The sequence below is a fragment of the Bubalus kerabau genome, chromosome 8 (assembly GCF_029407905.1).
Source record: "Bubalus kerabau isolate K-KA32 ecotype Philippines breed swamp buffalo chromosome 8, PCC_UOA_SB_1v2, whole genome shotgun sequence".
NCBI lineage: Eukaryota > Metazoa > Chordata > Mammalia > Artiodactyla > Bovidae > Bubalus > Bubalus kerabau.
The window spans coordinates 27,588,796-27,608,481 of NC_073631.1; the positions used below are offsets into that span (position 1 = coordinate 27,588,796).

The 19,686-nt window shown below is 39.2% G+C and overlaps 1 protein-coding gene across 9 annotated transcripts in view; it reads right to left on the minus strand.

Annotated features, from left to right (window-relative positions):
- Nucleotides 1–19,686, minus strand: part of CRPPA (CDP-L-ribitol pyrophosphorylase A) — a 364,997-nt gene that overhangs the window by 122,402 nt on the left and 222,909 nt on the right. For 6 of the 9 annotated variants that reach the window (XM_055589905.1, XM_055589898.1, XM_055589903.1 and 3 more), the window contains one exon: nucleotides 17,485–17,616. In XM_055589905.1, coding sequence (XP_055445880.1) covers nucleotides 17,485–17,616 — 132 coding nt within the window. Of the gene's footprint in view, nucleotides 1–524; nucleotides 2,765–8,955; nucleotides 8,983–14,608; nucleotides 15,511–17,484; nucleotides 17,617–19,686 lie in introns of those variants that run through there. The other 3 variants (XM_055589900.1, XM_055589901.1, XM_055589899.1) reach the window with 3 other exon arrangements.

A 19,686-nucleotide genomic window follows, 5' to 3' on the forward strand; every position in this document is an offset into this window, starting at 1 on the left:
ACTCTAATTTATTCTAAAACCATCACCTTAAGATTTCTCAATTCTAAAAGAAATGCCTTTCCTTCTGTGGGCATTGCTACTTTTCTACAAATTTCTGCTACCTCAGATGAGTTCTTGTGCAAGGAGCAAACTGCTATGCTTTAGTACTTACTAAGGGGCATATTTCTCATCATTATAGTTACTCAAATGAATGCCTCTGCATAACTACAAACTGTTAAGGGTTAAGGATGTTGAAAAGCATTCTCTCACACTAGAAATTGGAAATGTTATATATATATATATATATATATATAATTTATAATTAAATTTAAATGTATATATAATTTATATATAAATATATATATAAACGTATATATTTACCTCAAGACCAGTGTTTAAACACAGGAATAGCTACATTTGCAATAGATATCTAGAAATACTATGAACACAATCTGCATTAAATATTTTCTGCATGGCATTCATATCCTTACAAATTCAAAACACTTATGGAATTCAAGAACAATTTGAAGCCTAAAGATTCAATTAACAATGTAAGTTGATGCCTAAGTCGATTTCTGCACACCATTAATCAAGATGCATTACCTTATCATATCTTAAGATGTCTTATAAGTCCATTAAAATTTTTCTGCAAAAATTTTGCAAAAGTAAAATCACAAGGTTTTTTCCAAAATGTAAATATCACATACATTTAAATACCTAACATTGTGAAAGATTAATAAATTGGCATATCATCAATTCCCTTAAGCAATAAAGCAGGTACCTAACAGACAATGACCGCTCACACAGCAGTGTGGTGAGAAAGCTTGCAGAAACCTGAAACAGAAACATCTAGAACATAGATATAAAAAGCCATTATTGCTTAACAGTGCACTTTATTGCTGAACTCTTTCAACTCAAAGGGAATTGCATTCTTGGTTTTTAATTTCTGCTTTTAATTGTACAAACGAACTTATTTACAAAACAGAAATAGAGTCACAAATGTAAAATATAAACTTAAAGTTACCAAAGGGGAAAAGGATGGGAGGTGGATAAACTGGGAGGCTGAGATTGATACATACACATTACTATATATAAAATAGATAACTAATAAGAATCCACTGTCTATCACAAGGAACTCTACTCAATACTCTGTAATTGCTTATATGGGAAAAGAACCTACAAAAGAGTGAATATATGTATTTGTGTAACTGATTCACTTTGCTGTATAGCAGACACTAACACAACATTGTAAATCAACTACACTCCAGTAAAAAATAAACTTTAAAAACCTCTTTTATATTTTTCTATACATTCTTATCTCAATATTTTTGAGCTCCTTCTAATGATGGCCCACATTAAAAACTGTACTAGAACCTATTAGAACCTGGGTCTCCTGCATTGCAGGCAGATTCTGTACCAACTGAGCCACCAGGGAAACCCTTGGCTTAAACAGTAAATATTTCTCACAGTTTTGGAGGCTGCAAAGTCCAAGATCAAAATGCAGGTAGATCCAGTGTTTGGTGGGAATCTGCTTCCTGGTTTGAAGACTGCTATCTTTTTCTTCTGTCCTCTTGTTACAGAATACAAGGGCACTAATCCCATTTATGAGAGCTCTACCCTCATGATCTACTACTTATCTATCTCTGAATACCATCACACTGTGTTGGGATTTCAACATATGATTTACAGGGACACAAACACTTAGTCCATAACATGAACAGTTAATAATCTATCATTTGGACCTGTCCAGCATCTGTTCCTCATGTTGTGGGGGAACTGTTACCACAATTTTCTTTAGGGAATGCATCCAACCCTAGTTTGGGTGAGCTAACCTGGCATCAAAGGTAAGTAACTTAATTCTCAACTCTATGGTTAACAGAATGAACATTCACATGTGCCAAAGGAATTGCATCAGAAAATAAAGACATGTTTTACAAATGAGCTTGATAAAAATGAGAGCCAAGACTTTTGGTGAAAAAACTGGGATACAGACATTTTCTTTCCATGGAGTTTACTAAACTTACAGAATATAGAACTACAACAGCTGGTGCTTATGTTTTATACTATTCAGAAAACCACATGAGAATAAAGACTTAAATTATTGGATATATACTGAACTGGAGAAGAGACAGCCAAGAAAGAGAAAGAGACAATGCCCCTTTGAGCATCTGGGGTCCTATAAAACATAAAGCTAGGATCTTGGGTTTTTCAGCTATATTGTTAAATCGGAATTGTGCTATTTTCTGACATTTGCAATTAAAATTTCCCAACTGATAGGCCAATCAGTTCCCCAATTAATTCAACTGGCTTAAAAATTCCTGGTGTCTCAATCTCCCTCCAGTAAATTTAGTTGAAACTGACATAAATGCTACATTTTTTTTAAGTTTTGAAATGATCATAAAATTTGTTCAGGAATCAAAATACTGAAATCTATACATTAACATAAAACTACATAAAGTAGATTTGCACACAGACAGCATATCTGTCTTAATAAGCAGAGACATTACACTGTCAACAAAGGTCGGTTTAGTCCAGGCTATGGTTTTTCCAGTAGTCATGTATGGATGTGCGAGTTGGACTATAAAGAAAGCTGAGCGCCAAAGAATTGATGCTTTTGAACTGTGGTTTTGGAGAAGACCCTTGAGAGTCCCTTGGACTGCAAGAAGATCCAACGAGTCCATCCTAAAGGAGATCAATCCTGGGTGTTCACTGGAAGGACTGATAAAGCTGAAACTCCAATACTTTGGCCACCTCATAAGAAGAGCTGAATCATTTGACTCTGATACTGGGAAAGATTGAGGGCAGGAGGAGAAGGGGACAACAGAGGATGAGATGGTTGAATGGCATCACCGACTCAATGGACATGACTTTGGGTGAACTCTTGGAGTTGGGGATGGACAGGGAGGCCTGGCATTCTGTGGTTCATTGGGTCGCAAAGAGTCAGACACAACTGAGCGAATGAACTGAACTGATTAATAGATAATATATGTCAGAGAAAAAAAAAATCACTATTTTCAAATTTTCAACATAACTAAAAAAACTGATAGAATCAATTCACAGTTTTCTGTTATATAACAAACTATGGCAAGTGTACATTTCCTTTCTAGCTCATCAAAAATTCTCAATTTATTTACCTAAGTTACAACTTTATAATTTACAAAGATTTCATAGTCTATATTTTCCTTTTTCAAATAAAAATCTTAATGAATTTGGTATTCTGACTAAAAACGTTCATGTTTCCCATCTAAAATAAAAGTACTGGACATTATTCAAGACATTTGAATTGAGACAAAGGGGAATCTAAATCAAATTCATATCCAAATAATATAAACCAACTGAAACTCTGATCAAGAAGGCTAGAAGCTAGCAGTGATTTAGCCACCATATCTGAGTCAAACTTTGGATGCTTGATGAGGCAATTACAGAATTCTAAAATTTCCATTTAAGCACTTAGAGTTAAATAAAATGTCCTGGAGAGAAAAATTCCCCATCTTTCTTCAGTTCAGTTCAGTTCAGTTCAGTCATTCAGTCATGTCTGACTCTTTGCGACCCCATGAATCGCAGCATGCCAGGCCTCCCTGTCCATCACCAACTCCTGGAGTTCACCCAAACTCATGTCCATCGAGTCGGTGATGCCATCCAGCCAACTCATCCTCTGTCGTCCCCTTCTCCTCCTGCCCCCAATCCCTCCCAGCATCAGGGTCTTTTCCAATGAGTCAACTCTTCGCATGAGGTAGCCAAAGTACTGGAGTTTCAGCTTTAGCATCAGTCCTTCCAAAGAACACCCAGGGCTGATCTCCTTTAGAATGGACTGGTTGGATCTCCTTGCGGTCCAAGGGACTCTCAAGAGTCTTCTCCAAAACCACACTTCAAAACCATCAATTCTTCAGCGCTCAGCTTTCTTCACAGTCCAACTTTCACATCCATACATGACCACTGGAAAAACCGTAGCCTTGACTAGGCGGACCTTTGTTGGCAAAGTAATGTCTCTGCTTTTGAATATGCTATCTAGGTTGGTCATAACTTTTCTTCCAAGGAGTAAGCATCTTTTAATTTCATGGCTGCAGTCACCATCTGCAGTGATTTTGGAGCCCCAAAAAATAAAGTCTGACACTGTTTACACTGTTTCCCCATCTATTTCCCATGAAGTGATGGGACCAGATGCCATGATCTTAGTTTTCTGAATGTTGAGCTTTAAGCCAACTTTTTCACTCTCCTCCTTCACTTTCATTAAGAGGCTTTTGAGTTCCTCTTCACTTTCTGCCATAAGGGTGGTGTCCTCTGCATATCTGAGGTGATTGATGTTTCTCCCGGCAATCTTGATTCCAGCTTGTGCTTCATCCAGCCCAGCATTTCTCATGATGTACTCTGCATATAAGTTAAATAAGCAGGGTGACAATATATAGCCTTGACATACTCCTTTTCCTATTTGGAACCAGTCTGTTGTTCCATGTCCAGTTCTAACTGTTGCTTCCTGACCTGCATATAGGTTTCTCAAGAGGCAGGTCAAGTGGTCTGGTATTCCCATCCCTTTCAGAACTATTGAAGCTATAGTAGTAGAAACAAATGTATTAATTTCTTTCAGTTTTCTAAAACATTTTTAAAAATTATAACTTGGTAAGCTTTTTGCTATTTTACTGATTTTTTTTTTTTTTAACATCAGGAAATTTACTATTCTCTATGGTGTAGACAAGAAAGCCCTCCCTCATTTTACCATAGCACATACATTTTTTAATGAAGTTCCAAAGATACACTAGCTGAAAAGATATGTAATCTCCAGTGTAATATATAAGGTTTTAGAAGTATAGGCTTTCACAGAATCAGCCTTGCTGGTAGCAAAAGGCATGGGTAGCTGTTTTTCATTACTTACTTTCATGAATTCACCACAAGGGCCACATTTGCTATTGCTAAGCTAACCATTGGGAAACATACCTTTAGAAATAATTAAGCTCTAAAAACCTGAAGTTATGCATTTATAACATCCAATTAACTTGCTATAGTTTCTTCAGTAAAACCTCTCCCTGAGGGGGAAGGTCAGGTCTCAGCCATCATCTGACTTTTTCAAGATGCTTTACAAAGGCCCCTGCACACACTTAAAAACAAAGACAAGGTCTTAAAACACTCAGCAAAAATTTGAGGAAAGGTAGGAAACGTTCCAGAAAAGGAAATGGCAACCCACCCCAGTATTCTTGCCTGCAGAATCCCATGGACAGAAAAGCCTTGAGGGTTACAATCTGGGGGGTTGCAAAGAGTCAGATATGACTGAAGTGACTGATCACACACGTAGGAAATGTTCACTTGTGATTTACTTAACTTGAGAAAGCATATTTGTAAAGAAAACTCATGTTCTTGTGACAGTGTGGCAAAGCCTGATGTTCCTTTAGTTTATGAAAAAAACAGTAACTACAAAGTAAGAAAATAACACTGAGGTTTTTAAAATTATACTGACCAGGTCATTTGTTGAAAACTATTAAGCCTCTTCCCAGTCATTTACCTGGTTATTTTTAGGGTAAGTACAAGCCTTCGTTATTGAAATTGCTATCAAGGTTCAGAAATGTTTGCCATTGTGTGTTTTAACTGTTACTCTATGATCAGTATGTATTTTTTTTAATTTTTGTAACATTTCCATCTAAAAAAAATAGATTTAGGGATCATGTGTATTCTTTCACGGGTCAGACCTGAGAATTCAATAACTAGATTTTTAGCAATTTCCTATCCAGGTTTTTAGCCTATTTCTTCTCATGAAGGTCAAAAAAGCCTAATAATGTTGTGTTACTGCTGGACTTTTCTTAACAGAGAAGAGACCACCCGTCCTGAAGAGCCTAAATCCTTTAATCGCATCAAAACATCTTAAATATGAAGTCAAAAACTTAATGCAGGGATAAGAGGATTAAGATTGTGAAGTATATGGCACAATTATTGTAAACCCTAGTGTGTATGTGTGTGTGTGTGTGTGTGTGTGTGTATATATATATATATACACACACACACTGAGCAAAACTTAAGTATTCCTATTTAAAATTCAAAACTAAACATATTAAGTCAAAATCAAAGATATCTAACCATGATGTATGGCAGAAACCAACACAACATTGTAAAGCAACTATCCTCCAATTAAAAATAATTTTAAAAAAGAAAAAAACCTAGGCATTAAAAAAAAAAAAGTATCTATGTAGCAGGCAAGCAAGAAATGGCCTGACTTTTCACATGAAAGTAACTTGAAATATATAGCATAATGTAGATGCATTAGAAAACCACAAATCTCTACATTTATTCATTTAAATCATTTTACCTATAACTTGGTATTTAGTAGCTGATATCTTTTCCAAGCAGTATATTCTCACTAGAGAATCAATTTTTTTAATTGACTTTATTAGCAAGAATAGAGCATAAGGTTGGCTCAAACCTATAAACTAAATATAAGGACATATCAGTAACTGCTATATAAATTACTTTAATGGTCTCTGTTTTAATACATTCCAAATTGCCCCAATTTCAACTTGCAAGCCTATGAATAGAAATTAAATTTCCTTTCTTTGAATATTTTTAATGAAAAAGCCTTTATGGTAAACAATAAAAAAAAGTACAGCATGTTTCCTATAATAAACATTAAATTTTTGTGTTCCTGAATCCTCTTCTAAAAAGCTTATCTGTGGCATAGTTATGAAACATTATGATTCAGAAGCTTTTAGGCCACAGGTACACATGGAGAATCGTATTTTTATAAAGGAAGTAGAGTAAAAATGCAAAAGATTAAAATATATATTTTTAGCTGAAAAAAATGGTAAATCATCTGTGGTACTACTGAACACTCTTTCCTTATGTTCTTGCTGATACAGAATTTCAGCACAGTACAGTGATTAGAAACATGCAAAATATAAACAATGGCCAGAGCCTAATAATCATCATGAATGGTGTCTTTGTAAAACATCTGTGTTTTTTCTGTCCATTAAAATGCAGATTCCAAAGAGTGATTGTAGATATGTTTGTTATTAAACCAACTCATCTAATAGCATTACTATATAATTGCCATTATGCACTCAGTAAGAGAAAGTTGAAGCTTAATTAAAATATATTTCCTTACCAGTTGTCAAAGGTGAGTAATGAGATGGATGGAAAACTAATAAACTTCACTGTTCTCCATACACAAATCTTTATGCCAAACATTACTCATATCTTCCTGTCAATGGAGAAGGTCTCTTTGTATTTCCTTAGTGATCATAATAAATAATGTTGATAGGATTCTCAGAGACAATAAACACACGTTTATTTACAAACTATTGTAAATTTACAAACTGTTATCTTTGCTAAATCCTGATGGTTTAGGGCAGAAAATAAGGAATTTACATAAAACTAACTCTCATTTCTGGAACACTGTCCTTAGGTAGTTCCAGATTTTGGAACTGTTACCCTTAATCTAAATGGCATGCAATATCTAATAGTCAATAAGCCCCTAATATTTCTAAGTATTCCAATTTATTGCCATTGGCTTAGAATTTTAAATCTTTATTATCTTGACTTTCCATTTCTTCTTTCTCGTTTCCCTTCCCACCCTGCTTGATGTTTCCAAGACCCCTAGCATGCACATCGTGTTCTCTACTTGATTCAGTTAAACATTTCAATTTTAGAGTTCTTTGCACAGCTGCTTCTGCAGTTTGGATAATTAGTGTTCCATAAAATGAAAATAAACAGAGAAAGATACCTCCCTCCCTCTAATGTTCTTTAAGGAAATTCTACATAAAAACTGCTGTGAGATATATATATATATATATATATATACACACATATACATACACATATACATACACACACACACACACACACACACACACGTATATCAGTGACCACTATCTACTGGTTCCCATGCCCAGTGTTGTCACCTCATCTGCCTGTGGGCAAAATCTTGTCATTTGCTTCCAATTGTTAGGTAGGTAGAATAGGGAAAAGGAGTCCAAAATGGAGGTGGCTAAAAGACAAGGAAGGTCGGAGGACCAGAGTGAAGACTTCAGGCAGAACAAACAGAACAAACAGCACTCCTGGCTAAGCCCAATTTGCATAGGGCAGGCCCAGGTGGAGGAAAAAACATATAAAAGGAGGAGCCAAAGAGCTTTCTCTCGGACTCTTATCTCCCGCGTGTGCGCACGCTCTCTCTTTCTCTCTCTCTCTCACTCTCCTGCTATCTTCTAAATAAAATAGAGCTGTAACACTGATTTGCCTAAGAGCTGTAACACGGTTTGTCCAAGACCTGAGAGCTGTGACGCGCCGAGGGCTTTAATGTCCGTCGCTCCAAATCTTTGTTGTGACGAGACAAAGAACCGAGGAACATACACTCGCGTGACACAATGAACAGAATACAAGAAAACTGGCAGGATGTCTCTTGGCGATAATGTTACAGAAGACTGTGACTGCGGTCTTGATTCTCTGACTGCCCTGCTATTGTAAAATGCTCTGTGAAAAGGCCCGCATGACAAGGAATAGAGGCAGGCCTTCAACCATGAACTTGTGAAGAAGTGAAACCTCAGTGCCATAGCACAGAGAAACTGAGTCCTTCCAACAGCTAGCTAAGTGAGCTAGGAAGAGGATCATTCTCAGTGGAGCCCTGAAAAAGGCACTGACCCAGAGAACCACAGAGACTGTGACATAATCTATGTAGTTTAAGCAACTAATTAAAGTGAAAGTTGCTCAGTCATGTCCGACTCTTTGCAACCTCATGGACTATACAGTCCATGGAATTCTCCACGCCAAAATACTGGAGTGGGTAGCCTTTCCCTTCTCCAGGGGATCTTCCCAACCCAGGGATTGAACCCAGGTCTCCCACATTAGGCAGATTCTTTACCAGCTGTCCCACAAGGAAAGCCCTTAAGCAACTAAGTTCTGGGGTAATTTGTTATGCAGTAACAGCCAGCTAATACACTGTGCAAAAGATTTACCTCATTAAGAATTTTTCATGGCCATTTTCATGCACAATGGTGCTTCTTTCATTCACAAAAATTAAGTGGAGATCTGCAACAGAAGTTTGAATCTAATAATCCATTTCATTTAGATATATCTAAGTAAAATAGGTTATTGCTGCTCTATCTAATGACTTGGCCAAGTAAGCTAACCAAACTCCTTGAAGATAGCTTCAGTTTTTCAAACACACAATTTTGAAAAGACATTATATTTTATAAACTTATTTTCCCAAAGAATGACTAGAGCTAAACAATAAAAGCCAAAACAATTTTGAAAGTGAAGAATATTTAGTCTCATCAACACTCCCACATCAAAAAGCCTGATTGCTCTGAACAGGATATTACAGGTTTCTGGAAACAGATCTGGTGCTGCTTCTTTACTGTACATACCATACAATTTGACGGTCTGGATAGAAATGTGAGTTTCGCAAAGAATTCACAGTCGAAGTCCAAGTAATTTCTCACTTCAGGACTTCAGGGAATAGAGTTTTAAGCCTAATCTCTCCAAAGATTTGCATTAAAAAAAAAAAAAAAAAAAAAAAAACTGTGTTCAGCTACTTGATAGCACACACCTATTTGTTCTCCAAGTGATCACACAGACTTGAAACTCTGAGAACACAAGAGCAAATGGGGCGCATCTGAGAGAGAAAGACTGATGTCAATTGTGTCCTACCAATTAAGGTCTTTCACAAAGGCATCTGAGAGCATTTGAACCTGTTTATATAGTTGTTAATGTTTCTTTCGGAATTTCCTTAAAGTTATTACAAAGTGATTCATTGTCAAGAATGTTTTCTGGATGTCCTTTACAATAGACCCAAAACCTTCAAAACCCAGACAACAGAGAAAGAACAGGATTTCTTAACTCATCAAGTAGAGAGATCTGGCTTATGCCTTGGACACAAGATCAGTTTACACATCTTTATCTAATTTACCGTTTTGCCAAACAACTTTCACCATTTCACATCCTATTTTTGGAGGTTTATAAAAAGCTCCTCATCAGTCTTTTACAAATAATTTTTCTTTAAAAAACAAAAAATTACAGAACTGCTTTGGTAACTTTCTTGCCTTTTTATGTGTCTCTCAGAGCTCTTGTTATTCTTGTAAGAGAAGCTGTTGTTGTTGTAGTTGTTGGAAGAGAAGAAACAGTTGTATTCAGGAGCAGACGGAAGATACAATGAACGTGAAAAATGTTAATCACTCAGCCATGTCCAACTCTTTGCAAACCCATGGATCGTAGCTCTTCCCATGGAGTTCTCCAGGCAAGAATACTGCAGTGAGTTGCCATCCCCCTCTCCAGGGATCTTCCCAACCCAAGGATCAAACCTCTGTCTCCTGCATTGCTGGCAGACTGTTTACCATCTGAGCCACCAGGGAAGCCCAGAAGATAGAGGGGCTCTCCTAGTTTACCCCCTGACCTCTCCAAGACTTGTTTTCTATAGCTCTGTCTGACGTAGTCCCTTCCCCCCATCTTATGAAAATACTAAGCAAAATTAATGCTTTCCAAAGTCCAATTTCCCACTGTATCAAATGCAGTGGAATGCCAGTTCAAAGGAGAAGAAAGGAGACAGAAGATAATGAATAGACTAACATGGCATATACTCCCTTTCTTGCTAACATGCTTTACATTTTCTTAACCTGTCTCTGATGGATGTTAATTCCTTCCCTGTTATGGACTGAATCTTTGTGTCCCTCCCCCAGATTCATATGTTGAAATCCTAACTCCTTTATGATGCTTTAGGAAGTGAGATGTTGGATTAACTCATTAGAGTGAAGTCCTTGTCAATAGAACAGGGCTTTTAGAGGCCTCACCCTGTCCCTGCCATGTGAGCACCCAGCAAGAAAATATCGCTCAGCCTCCAGGAAGGGAATCCTGAGAACTCAAACATGCTGGTGCCTTCATCTCAGACTTCCAGCCTCCAATCTGCAGTAGCAGCAGAACAGACTAAGACATCACCTTTGTCATCTACTTCACTGAGGTATCTAACCAAAAAACAAAAAGAGAGAGAGAACAGTTCCTGCTCTAAACTAGAATAAAACATATGAATGATAATGAGGAAGTCTCAGTAAAATAAGGGAAATAATAGTATAGTGAAGCTTACAGTCCGCAGGGAAAGGACAGAAAACCCAGGCCCAGTTCCCGCGTTGCTCTGTGTCAGACTGAGAGATGGTCAACATATAACCCGACGCAGCCCGCACACGCCTCTAGTGTGTCCACTCTTTCATCCAACAAAGGCTTTAATGCAGAAGTTCTGACTGCATTTGTAAAAGTGCACTTTACAAATGGAGAATCCAAAGCCTAGGAAGCTTACGCGTATGTGCTAAGTCATTCAGTCATGTCCAACCCTTTGCAACCCCATGCACTGGGGTTCCAATCCTCTGTCCATGGGATTCTCTAGGCTAGAATACTGGAGTGAGTTGCCAGGCCCTCCTCCACTAGAAAGCTTATATCCTTTGTTTAAGGTCTTATACCTAGTTTGTCAGTTAAAGGGGAAGATACTAGTTCAATTTAAGAAATAACCAGTTACAATAGCTTTTGGAAGCATTTTAACCATGAACCTGTGTCATCTCTAAAGCCCTGAGCATGTAAAATGCACAGATTTAATACAAAACTTATACAGATAATAATTTTATAGACTTTTCCAAATTCTTATCATAAAAGTTCATACGCAAAATAGTACTTAAAAATGTATAACTGCAGTAGACACCATATGGAAAGCCTACATAGAGACAAATACCAAGCTCATAAAGACAACTCATTAATGGTGCTCTGTCTGATTTCATTTCAATCCAAGACAAGACTCCATATGACATAGATGGGGCTGATATTGCAAAGTCAAGCAATGCCTGCCCTAACCATAACCCAGCTTTCATTTCTGTGCAATAGTGACTGCAGAGTAAAAAACCAAACTACATTTCCCCAGATTCTATAGTATCTAAATGCTATAGGTACTGTTATGTGTATGAAGAGACTTAGAATGTGAAAGTGGTGCCAGAAACAAAGAGACTATATCTAGGAAACCCTTTTCATTTCCTGGATCAGCTACAGTAGAATTTCTACCCATGGTTCATTCGCATATCATGTACCCAGAATCAGTAAAGGAAGGCATTTTTCTCAGCACAGTCCTACACTGTGGTTGAGCATGTCTGTCAACTGCCCTGCTCCTGGATACACAGTGCCCAATTTGGTTCTGTGACTCTTGAGAAATTCTATAACACTACAAAATACCTTTTAAAAATCTGTCTTGTAAACAATCAATGAAACATTTTTTTTTACAACTAATAATCTTTAACAATATAACTGCTCTATTATACCAAAAGTTTTTGAGTGTTTAGAACAGTAGTCATTAATGAACAAAGGGACCTGATTTCAGTTACCTGAGAAACCTTTTCAAATAGCCATTCTTCACTTACTTACCAAACGTAATCATCATTCTAGTCTACTATTGGCTAAACCTTACCTGCCTCCTGTGAAATCTGTATGCAGGTCAAGAAGCAACAGTGAGAACCAGACATGGAACAACAGACTGATTCCAAGTCTGGAAAGGAGTACGTCAAGGCTGTATATTGTCACCCTGCTTATTTAACTTATATGCAGAGTACATCATGAGAAACACTGGGCTGGAAGAAGCACAAGCTGGAATAAAGATTGCTGGGAGAAATATCAATAACCTCAGATACACAGATGACATCACCCTTATGGGAGAAAGCAAAGAGGAACTGAAAAGCCTCTTGATGAAAGTGAAGGAGGAGAGCGAAAAGGCTGGCTTAAAACTCAAAATTCAAAAAACTAAGATCATGGCATCTGGTCCCACCACTTCATGGCAAATAGATGGGGAAACAATGGAAACAGTGACAGGCTTTATTTTCTTGGGCTCCAAAATCACTGTGGACAGTGACTGCAGCCATGAAATTAAGACACTTGCTCCATAGAAGAAAAGCTTTGACAACCTAGACAGTGTTTTAAAGCAGAGACATTACTTTACTGAGAAAGGTCCATAGAGTCAAAGCTATGGTTTTTCCAGTAGTCATGTATGGATGTGAGAGCTGGACTATAAAGAAGGTAGAATGCTGAAGAATTGATGCTTTTGAACTGTGGTGTTGTAGAAGGCTCTTGGGAGTCTCTTGGACTGCAAGGAGATCAAAGCAGTCAATCCTAAAGGAAACCAACACTGAATATTCATTGGAATCTTCATTGGAAGGACTGATGCTAAAGCTGAAGCTCCAATACTCTGCCCACCTGATGCAAAGGGCCGACTCATTGGATAAGACTCTGATTCTGGGAAAGGTTGAAGACAGGAGGAGAAGGGGATAACAGAGGACAAGATGGTTGGATGGCACCAATGGACATGAATCTGGGCAAGCTCCAGGAGATGGTAAAGGACAAGGAAGTCTGGCATGCTGCAGTCCATGGGGTTACAGAGAGTCATACATGACTGAGTGACTGAACAACAAACACAGAAAGCCCTATGCTGCTGCTGCTGCTAAGTCGCTTCAGTCGTGTCCGACTCTGTGCGACCCCAGAGATGGCAGCCCAACAGGCTCCCCTGTCCCTGGGATTCTCCAGACAAGAACACTGGATTGAGTTGCCATTTCCTTCTCCAATGCATGAAAGTGAAAAGTGAAAGTGAAGTCGCTCAGTCGAGTCCGACTCTTAGCGACCCCATGGACTACAGCCTACCAGGCTCCTCCATCCATGGGATTTTCCAGGCAAGAGTACTGGAGTGGGGTGCCATTGCCTTCTCCGAGAAAGCCCTATACATGTGTGTAAAAGAACTCTGTACAAATGCAGAGGTTTAAGTATATCTTGTGTTTAAGTGAATTCCGGGAGTTGGTGATGGACAGGGAGGCCCGGTGTGCTGCGATTCATGGGGTCGCAAAGAGTCAGACATGAATGAGCGACTGATCTGATCTGATCTGTGTTTAAAAAGAAAAAAAAAAAAATCTATGTAATTCTATTTAAATATAAGCACCTTGTACATCAACACTGTGAAGGTTTGGCCCAAAATCAAGACCATCTACATTACCAGAAGCATCACATACAAAACAAGGGAGGCTTTCTTTAAGCCAGAAAGAAAATATATATAACACAGATACAGAAAGTCAGTTCAGTATTCTGTCTTCCAAGTAGGGGCTCATTAACAAACCAAAGTGAAAGTGAAAGGGAAGTCGCTCAGTCGTGTCCGACTCTTTGCAACCCCATGGACAGTAGCCTACCAGGCTCCACCGTCCATGGGATTTTCCAGGCAAGAATATTGGAGTGGGCTGCCACAAAACCTACCCAAAGAAGAAGCACTTGATGCTAATGTTATAAAAACAAGTTTAAGAAATCTAGAAAGGTTTAACTGCTCAGAGGCTTAAAAGTATACATGATAACTACCTACAAAACACCTAATGGCTCGCACAGAATAAGATTTAGGGAACAAAGTCCAGTGTATGAATACTACGAAAAGTTGTGTCTCACAGCACCATGGAAAGCACAAAACAACAGTCTTCTCTAAACAGTGAACAGAAACTCCACTTTATACATCTTCATATCCTTGGTCTTTAGAGTGTCAAGTAGGCATCTGATGCTAGACGTTCTGCTTCAACTAAATGGGAAAATTAGTACAGAAATATAAAAAGACTGTGCAGGAGTAGTAGTTACTTATGGTGTATTTGTGAGCAGTGTTTCTCAAAGTGTCTTTTAGGGAACATGGAAGCAATGATGCTAAAGCTGAAACTCCGGTACTTTGGCCACCTCATGCGAAGAGTTGACTCATTGGAAAAGACCCTGATGCTGGGAGGGATTGGGGGCAGGAGGAGAGGGGGACGACACAGGATGAGATAGCTAGATGGCATCACCGACTCAATGGATGTGAGTTTGAGTGAACTCTGGGAGATGGTGATGGACAGGAAGGCCTGGCGCACTGCGATTCATGGGGTCACAAAGAGTCGGACATGACTAAGTGACTGAACTGAACTGAACTGCGTCCCATGATTTATCTATGGTTAAGTGTTACAGGAGAAATGGAAAATGGCATAGCCCTTGTTGCTAGTTTGAGGTTATGAAATGATAATCAGTATACTAAAGGTTCAAGAGAAGCCCTCATTAAAGGAGTCTATTCAACTCTATTCACTGCCACTTCCCCAATTTTTAAGCACAGCTCTTTTTCAAATGGCATATCTAACAAATATCCCAGGAGCTTTTGGAAATGCTCCTTAAGGTGGAATTATGCACTAGAAAATGTGTTGGGCAAAGAAGAGTCAATTCACATTTCTGTCTTTAAGGATAAAAGTAAATGCTACATTTTAAACATTCTCACATGCTTGAAACATGTCCATTATTATATTGTCAAGAAGAGACAAGCAATGCTAAAGTAAGCTATCTTTGCATCCTAAAGTAACCAGAGACGGATCTTGAAGCCATTGCAGGACCATGTTTTTCTAAGTTACTTTTGGTAATTTAGCAGACAGCTGGCTTAGGAGATTCAAGTTTGCTTGAAACAGCAGTCAGATACTAAGCAGAGGGCTGCAAAGGTTCCTCCTTTTCAACGAGGCCATTTTTCCAATCAGGTACAGTCACATAAATACTCACTGGACTCTAGTTCATAAAAGTATAGAGCATGTCACATATGGGAAAATGAGTACTTTTTATGTAAACACTCTACAAGTGTTACCAAGTTTAGCACATAAAACAGAAGATAACCAATTATACCTGAAATTCAGAATAACAAATAAATTTTTGTGCAAATATGTCCCATGTAATATTTGGGACATACTTATGCTAAAAAATAATTTTTGTCTGAAATTTAATGTTCTATTTCATCTGGCAACCAGGCCCTCCCCTGGAATGCCAGCTACAGACCCTTTGTGCTTAGTCTAAGTCATAGGACAGAGAGTTCCAGAACTGTGTGCTCCACCATTCCCTGCTTGTAAGGTTTCCCTGAGTCATCTCTATTTCATATCTGCAAAGCACAGTATTAGTCATGAGCCTCCATGACACCCTCGCATGGCACAAGAGAGAGAACTGACTTATTCTTCCCACCACGGCAATCCAGAGTATAACCAAAGACAATACATTGAAGAGGAAACGTTCCTGAAGGAAGACACAGACCCGAGTTCTTATTCTTACTCTGCCAGTTTTATAACCTTGTGCAAGTACATGTAGCTCTTCAGGCCTCGGTTGTGCTGACTTCAGGAACCCTACAGGACTAACCTTTTACAATTCCACGATCCTAAGTGAACTAAACTTTGCCATGTCCTTGTGACCAACTGGAGGTCATGCCTGTCTATGTTGAAAACAGAGGAAACTACCTCAGAGTTAAAGAAAAACAAGGGATTGGCTAAAAGATGACCCTTACATTTAATTAAAATCCATTTGTTTCAAAAGACATGTTACTTTCAGGCTAACAAAGTCACCTTAAATATTTCATAAACAATATATGTTAGTCATCAACCATATAACTCTAAATACCTCTCATCCCCTGGACAGTCAGTACCAAATCACTTTTATTTCAGACCATGAAAAAAAAAAAGCAGTCGACTATTTTACTTCCCTGAGTTATTTGTGGTATACCTCTACTACTACTACTACTAAGTCGCTTCAGTCGTGTCTGACTCTGTGCAACCCCATAGATGGCAGCCCACTAGGCTCCCCCGTCCCTGGGATTCTCCAGGCAAGAACACTGGAGTGGGTTGCCATTTCCTTCTCCAACGCATGAAAGTGAAAAGTGAAAGTGAAGTCACTCAGTAGTGTCTGACCCTCAGTGACCCCCATGGACTGCAGCCTTCCAGGCTCCTCCGTCCATGGGATTTTCCAGGCAAGAGTACTGGAGTGGGGTACCATTGCCTTTAAGACACCATAAAGCATTCTGCTAGTTCCATAAAAGGTGTCTATGCACGACAAAGGGCAAATCCATTTTCTCTAACAGATTCTTGAAACAATTTGATTTAAATAGCATTTCTCTGCACAAAGAATCTCTAATGCTAATTCATTTTGCCTTCAGCTTAAGTAACTGTCTATTAAAAGACAGTGACAATAAGAGTTTTTCTTTAATTAAATACCATGCCCTCATGCAATCTGAATGCCAGCCACTACGTTCATGGGATTAAAATCTTGATTACCAACATCTTTAGAAAGCATCAAAGAAATAAATATATTAAATTATACAAACAGCTAACAGTCATGACCTTAGGGTTGCCAGCTAAACACAAAAGTCCAGTTAAATATGAAATTTGAATTTCAAACTCCAACACTGGGATGTACTCAAAATTAATATTTATTAGAAATTCAAATAACTGGGGATTCTACCTTTTGTTTCCATATTTGGCAATTCTATGTGGGCTACTCTGTATGAGGTATTTGCCAATTTTCATCTTTTTCCCCCCAGTCAAAACACTCATTTTTAATTCTTCCTTAGAGTCAAGAGTTTTCACCTGTTTCAGAACATGAATAGATAAATAATTTTCCAGCCTAAAATTTCATTAATATTTCTTTGCTTTTAACAAAATCAAGTTCCCACCAAAAAAAACTGTAGTCTACAGAACATACAATCTTACCAACATTTTTACCTACCTGTGGGAAATATATGAGAAGGCCAGATAATAAAATATTTCTTTTTTTCGCTTCCTTGGCAAACTCTCTAATCTGCATTACCTTTTCCATTTTCTGACCAAATGGTACTGATTGATAATCAAGAAAATGTACCTGAAAAATATAAAAGGTAACAATTAGAATACCATTCACTTTTCCTTAATTAACATGATATTTAAAAAGCTCAAAACACATACAGAGAGAACAAGATGGCAGAGGAAAAGGTAGACGTGGAGTACATCTCCCTCCACGGATACATCAGGAATACACCTTCAGACTCAGAATTGCTTCAGCAGAACATCAGCTGAGAGCAGACAGGAGGACAATACCAGTGGAAAAGAATATATAGAGCCATGCAAAACTCAGTAGGATGAAGGAACTAGGGGGAAAAACAAGAGTGTTTGTAGGACTGGACCTGCCCTCAGCAGGTGGGGGAACTGAAGCAGGGGTCCCATCCCCACATCGGGGCAACTGTCTGAGTCAGAGGAGAAACATTTAAGGCTGGGAGTGAAGAAGCTGATCCCTGGCAGCCTAAATGGAATGAGAATCAGACAGTCCTTGCTGCAGCCATACATACCCTGGACAGGGACACAGGTTCCCTGGAAGGCACAGCAGCTAGGAGCTGGAGTTTAGGGATTGTGCAGCAATCCCAGGGCAAGGACTGCTGTTGACTTTGGAGAGAGGGATTGAGGGGAAGAGAAGGAGGAAATTGTGGTGGGAAATGCCTGTGGAGGAAAGCTGGGAAGTCATGGAAGCAAGGTGATACTGGTGAGTCACGCAAAGCAGGTGGAGCCATCACCACACCCTCTCTCTCCCCACACGCCAGCATCGGCAGCTGAACAAGAGCGAGGCTGGCGCATCAAACACCTGATGCATTGGACTACAAGGCAGGACCCCACCCAGGGTGCTGCTTTAAGTGACTGATGTGCTGATCTACAGACTAGGACCCCACGCAGGGGGGCCCTCTATGTGACTGACATGCCAAACAACAAAGAAGGACCCCAGGCAAGGGAGCCCTCTAAGTGCCTGAATGGGCAGAGCTACAGAGAAAGACTGGCCAAAGAGGCCTTCAGATTGCCAGCTACAAGAGGCTCGAAAAAAGACTCTGATGGGGCCATAACTCCTGCTATGGAGGCAGCCTATGTCCCTCCACACTTTGTGCTGCCAGGGTCCCTGCAAGCCAAGAAGCTGCAACCCCTTCATGCTCAACTCTCACTGGGGCAGAGCTGCCACAGGCGAAAAAGAAAATCTTGCGTCTATACGCACAGGTCGCTTCGGTCGTGTCCAACTCTTTATGAAGCTGTAGACTGTGGCCTGCCAGGCTTCTCTGTCAGGGGGGTTCTCCAGGAGAGAATACTGGGGTGTACTGGCCAATACTGGTTGCCATACCCTTCTGAAGCACTATATTTCCTGCCGCCCCAGCCACCAACTCCCCTGAGTACCTGGTGCTGCCAGAACCCCTGCGACCCAAGCAGCTGCACCACCTCCACACCTGGGCCTCACAGGGGCAAACGCAAGTCCTCCAGAGCAGCCTCAGGAGCAAACCCCAGTGGCTGACCCACACACAGAGGTGAAAATAAAACCACAATTATAACTCAAGGGCAGGGTGGCTAAGGAAGAAGACCCAAAATCATTCCACCAGCTATATGAGCTGCAGATTAAATCAACACGATCAACTAGGCAGATTCTGTGTCTATGGAATATATAAAAGGACATTGAGAGCTCCCACAAAAGAAAACGCACTAGTTCTGATAGCTGTGGACATTGCAGGCAAGAACACACAGGAGTAGGACCAGATTAGAATCTGAGACGCCCCTACAGCAGGTACAGAGATCAGCAACAGTTGGAGGGCATCCTAGGGAGGTGAGGTGGACTGTGCTCCCAGTGAGGGAAAGGACTCTGTCAGCAGAGACTCAAGAAAAACATTTATTATTCTTATGTTTTGATTTGTTCTGTAGATTCTTTCAGATTTTTCTTTTCTTTTTCTTTCCTTCCTCCCCACCATCTGTTGTAGTTGTTGATTTTATTGGCACTATGAAATCTAATTAAGCTTTTGAGCTTTATTTTTTTTTTTCCCTGAGTCACATTTTTTTTATTGTTGTTATAAAACTCTGCCTCTATAGTGGGCTTTTGCAGTTCTGTGGAGTTTTCCTTTTTTTTTTTTTTTTTCATTTTTCTTTTAAA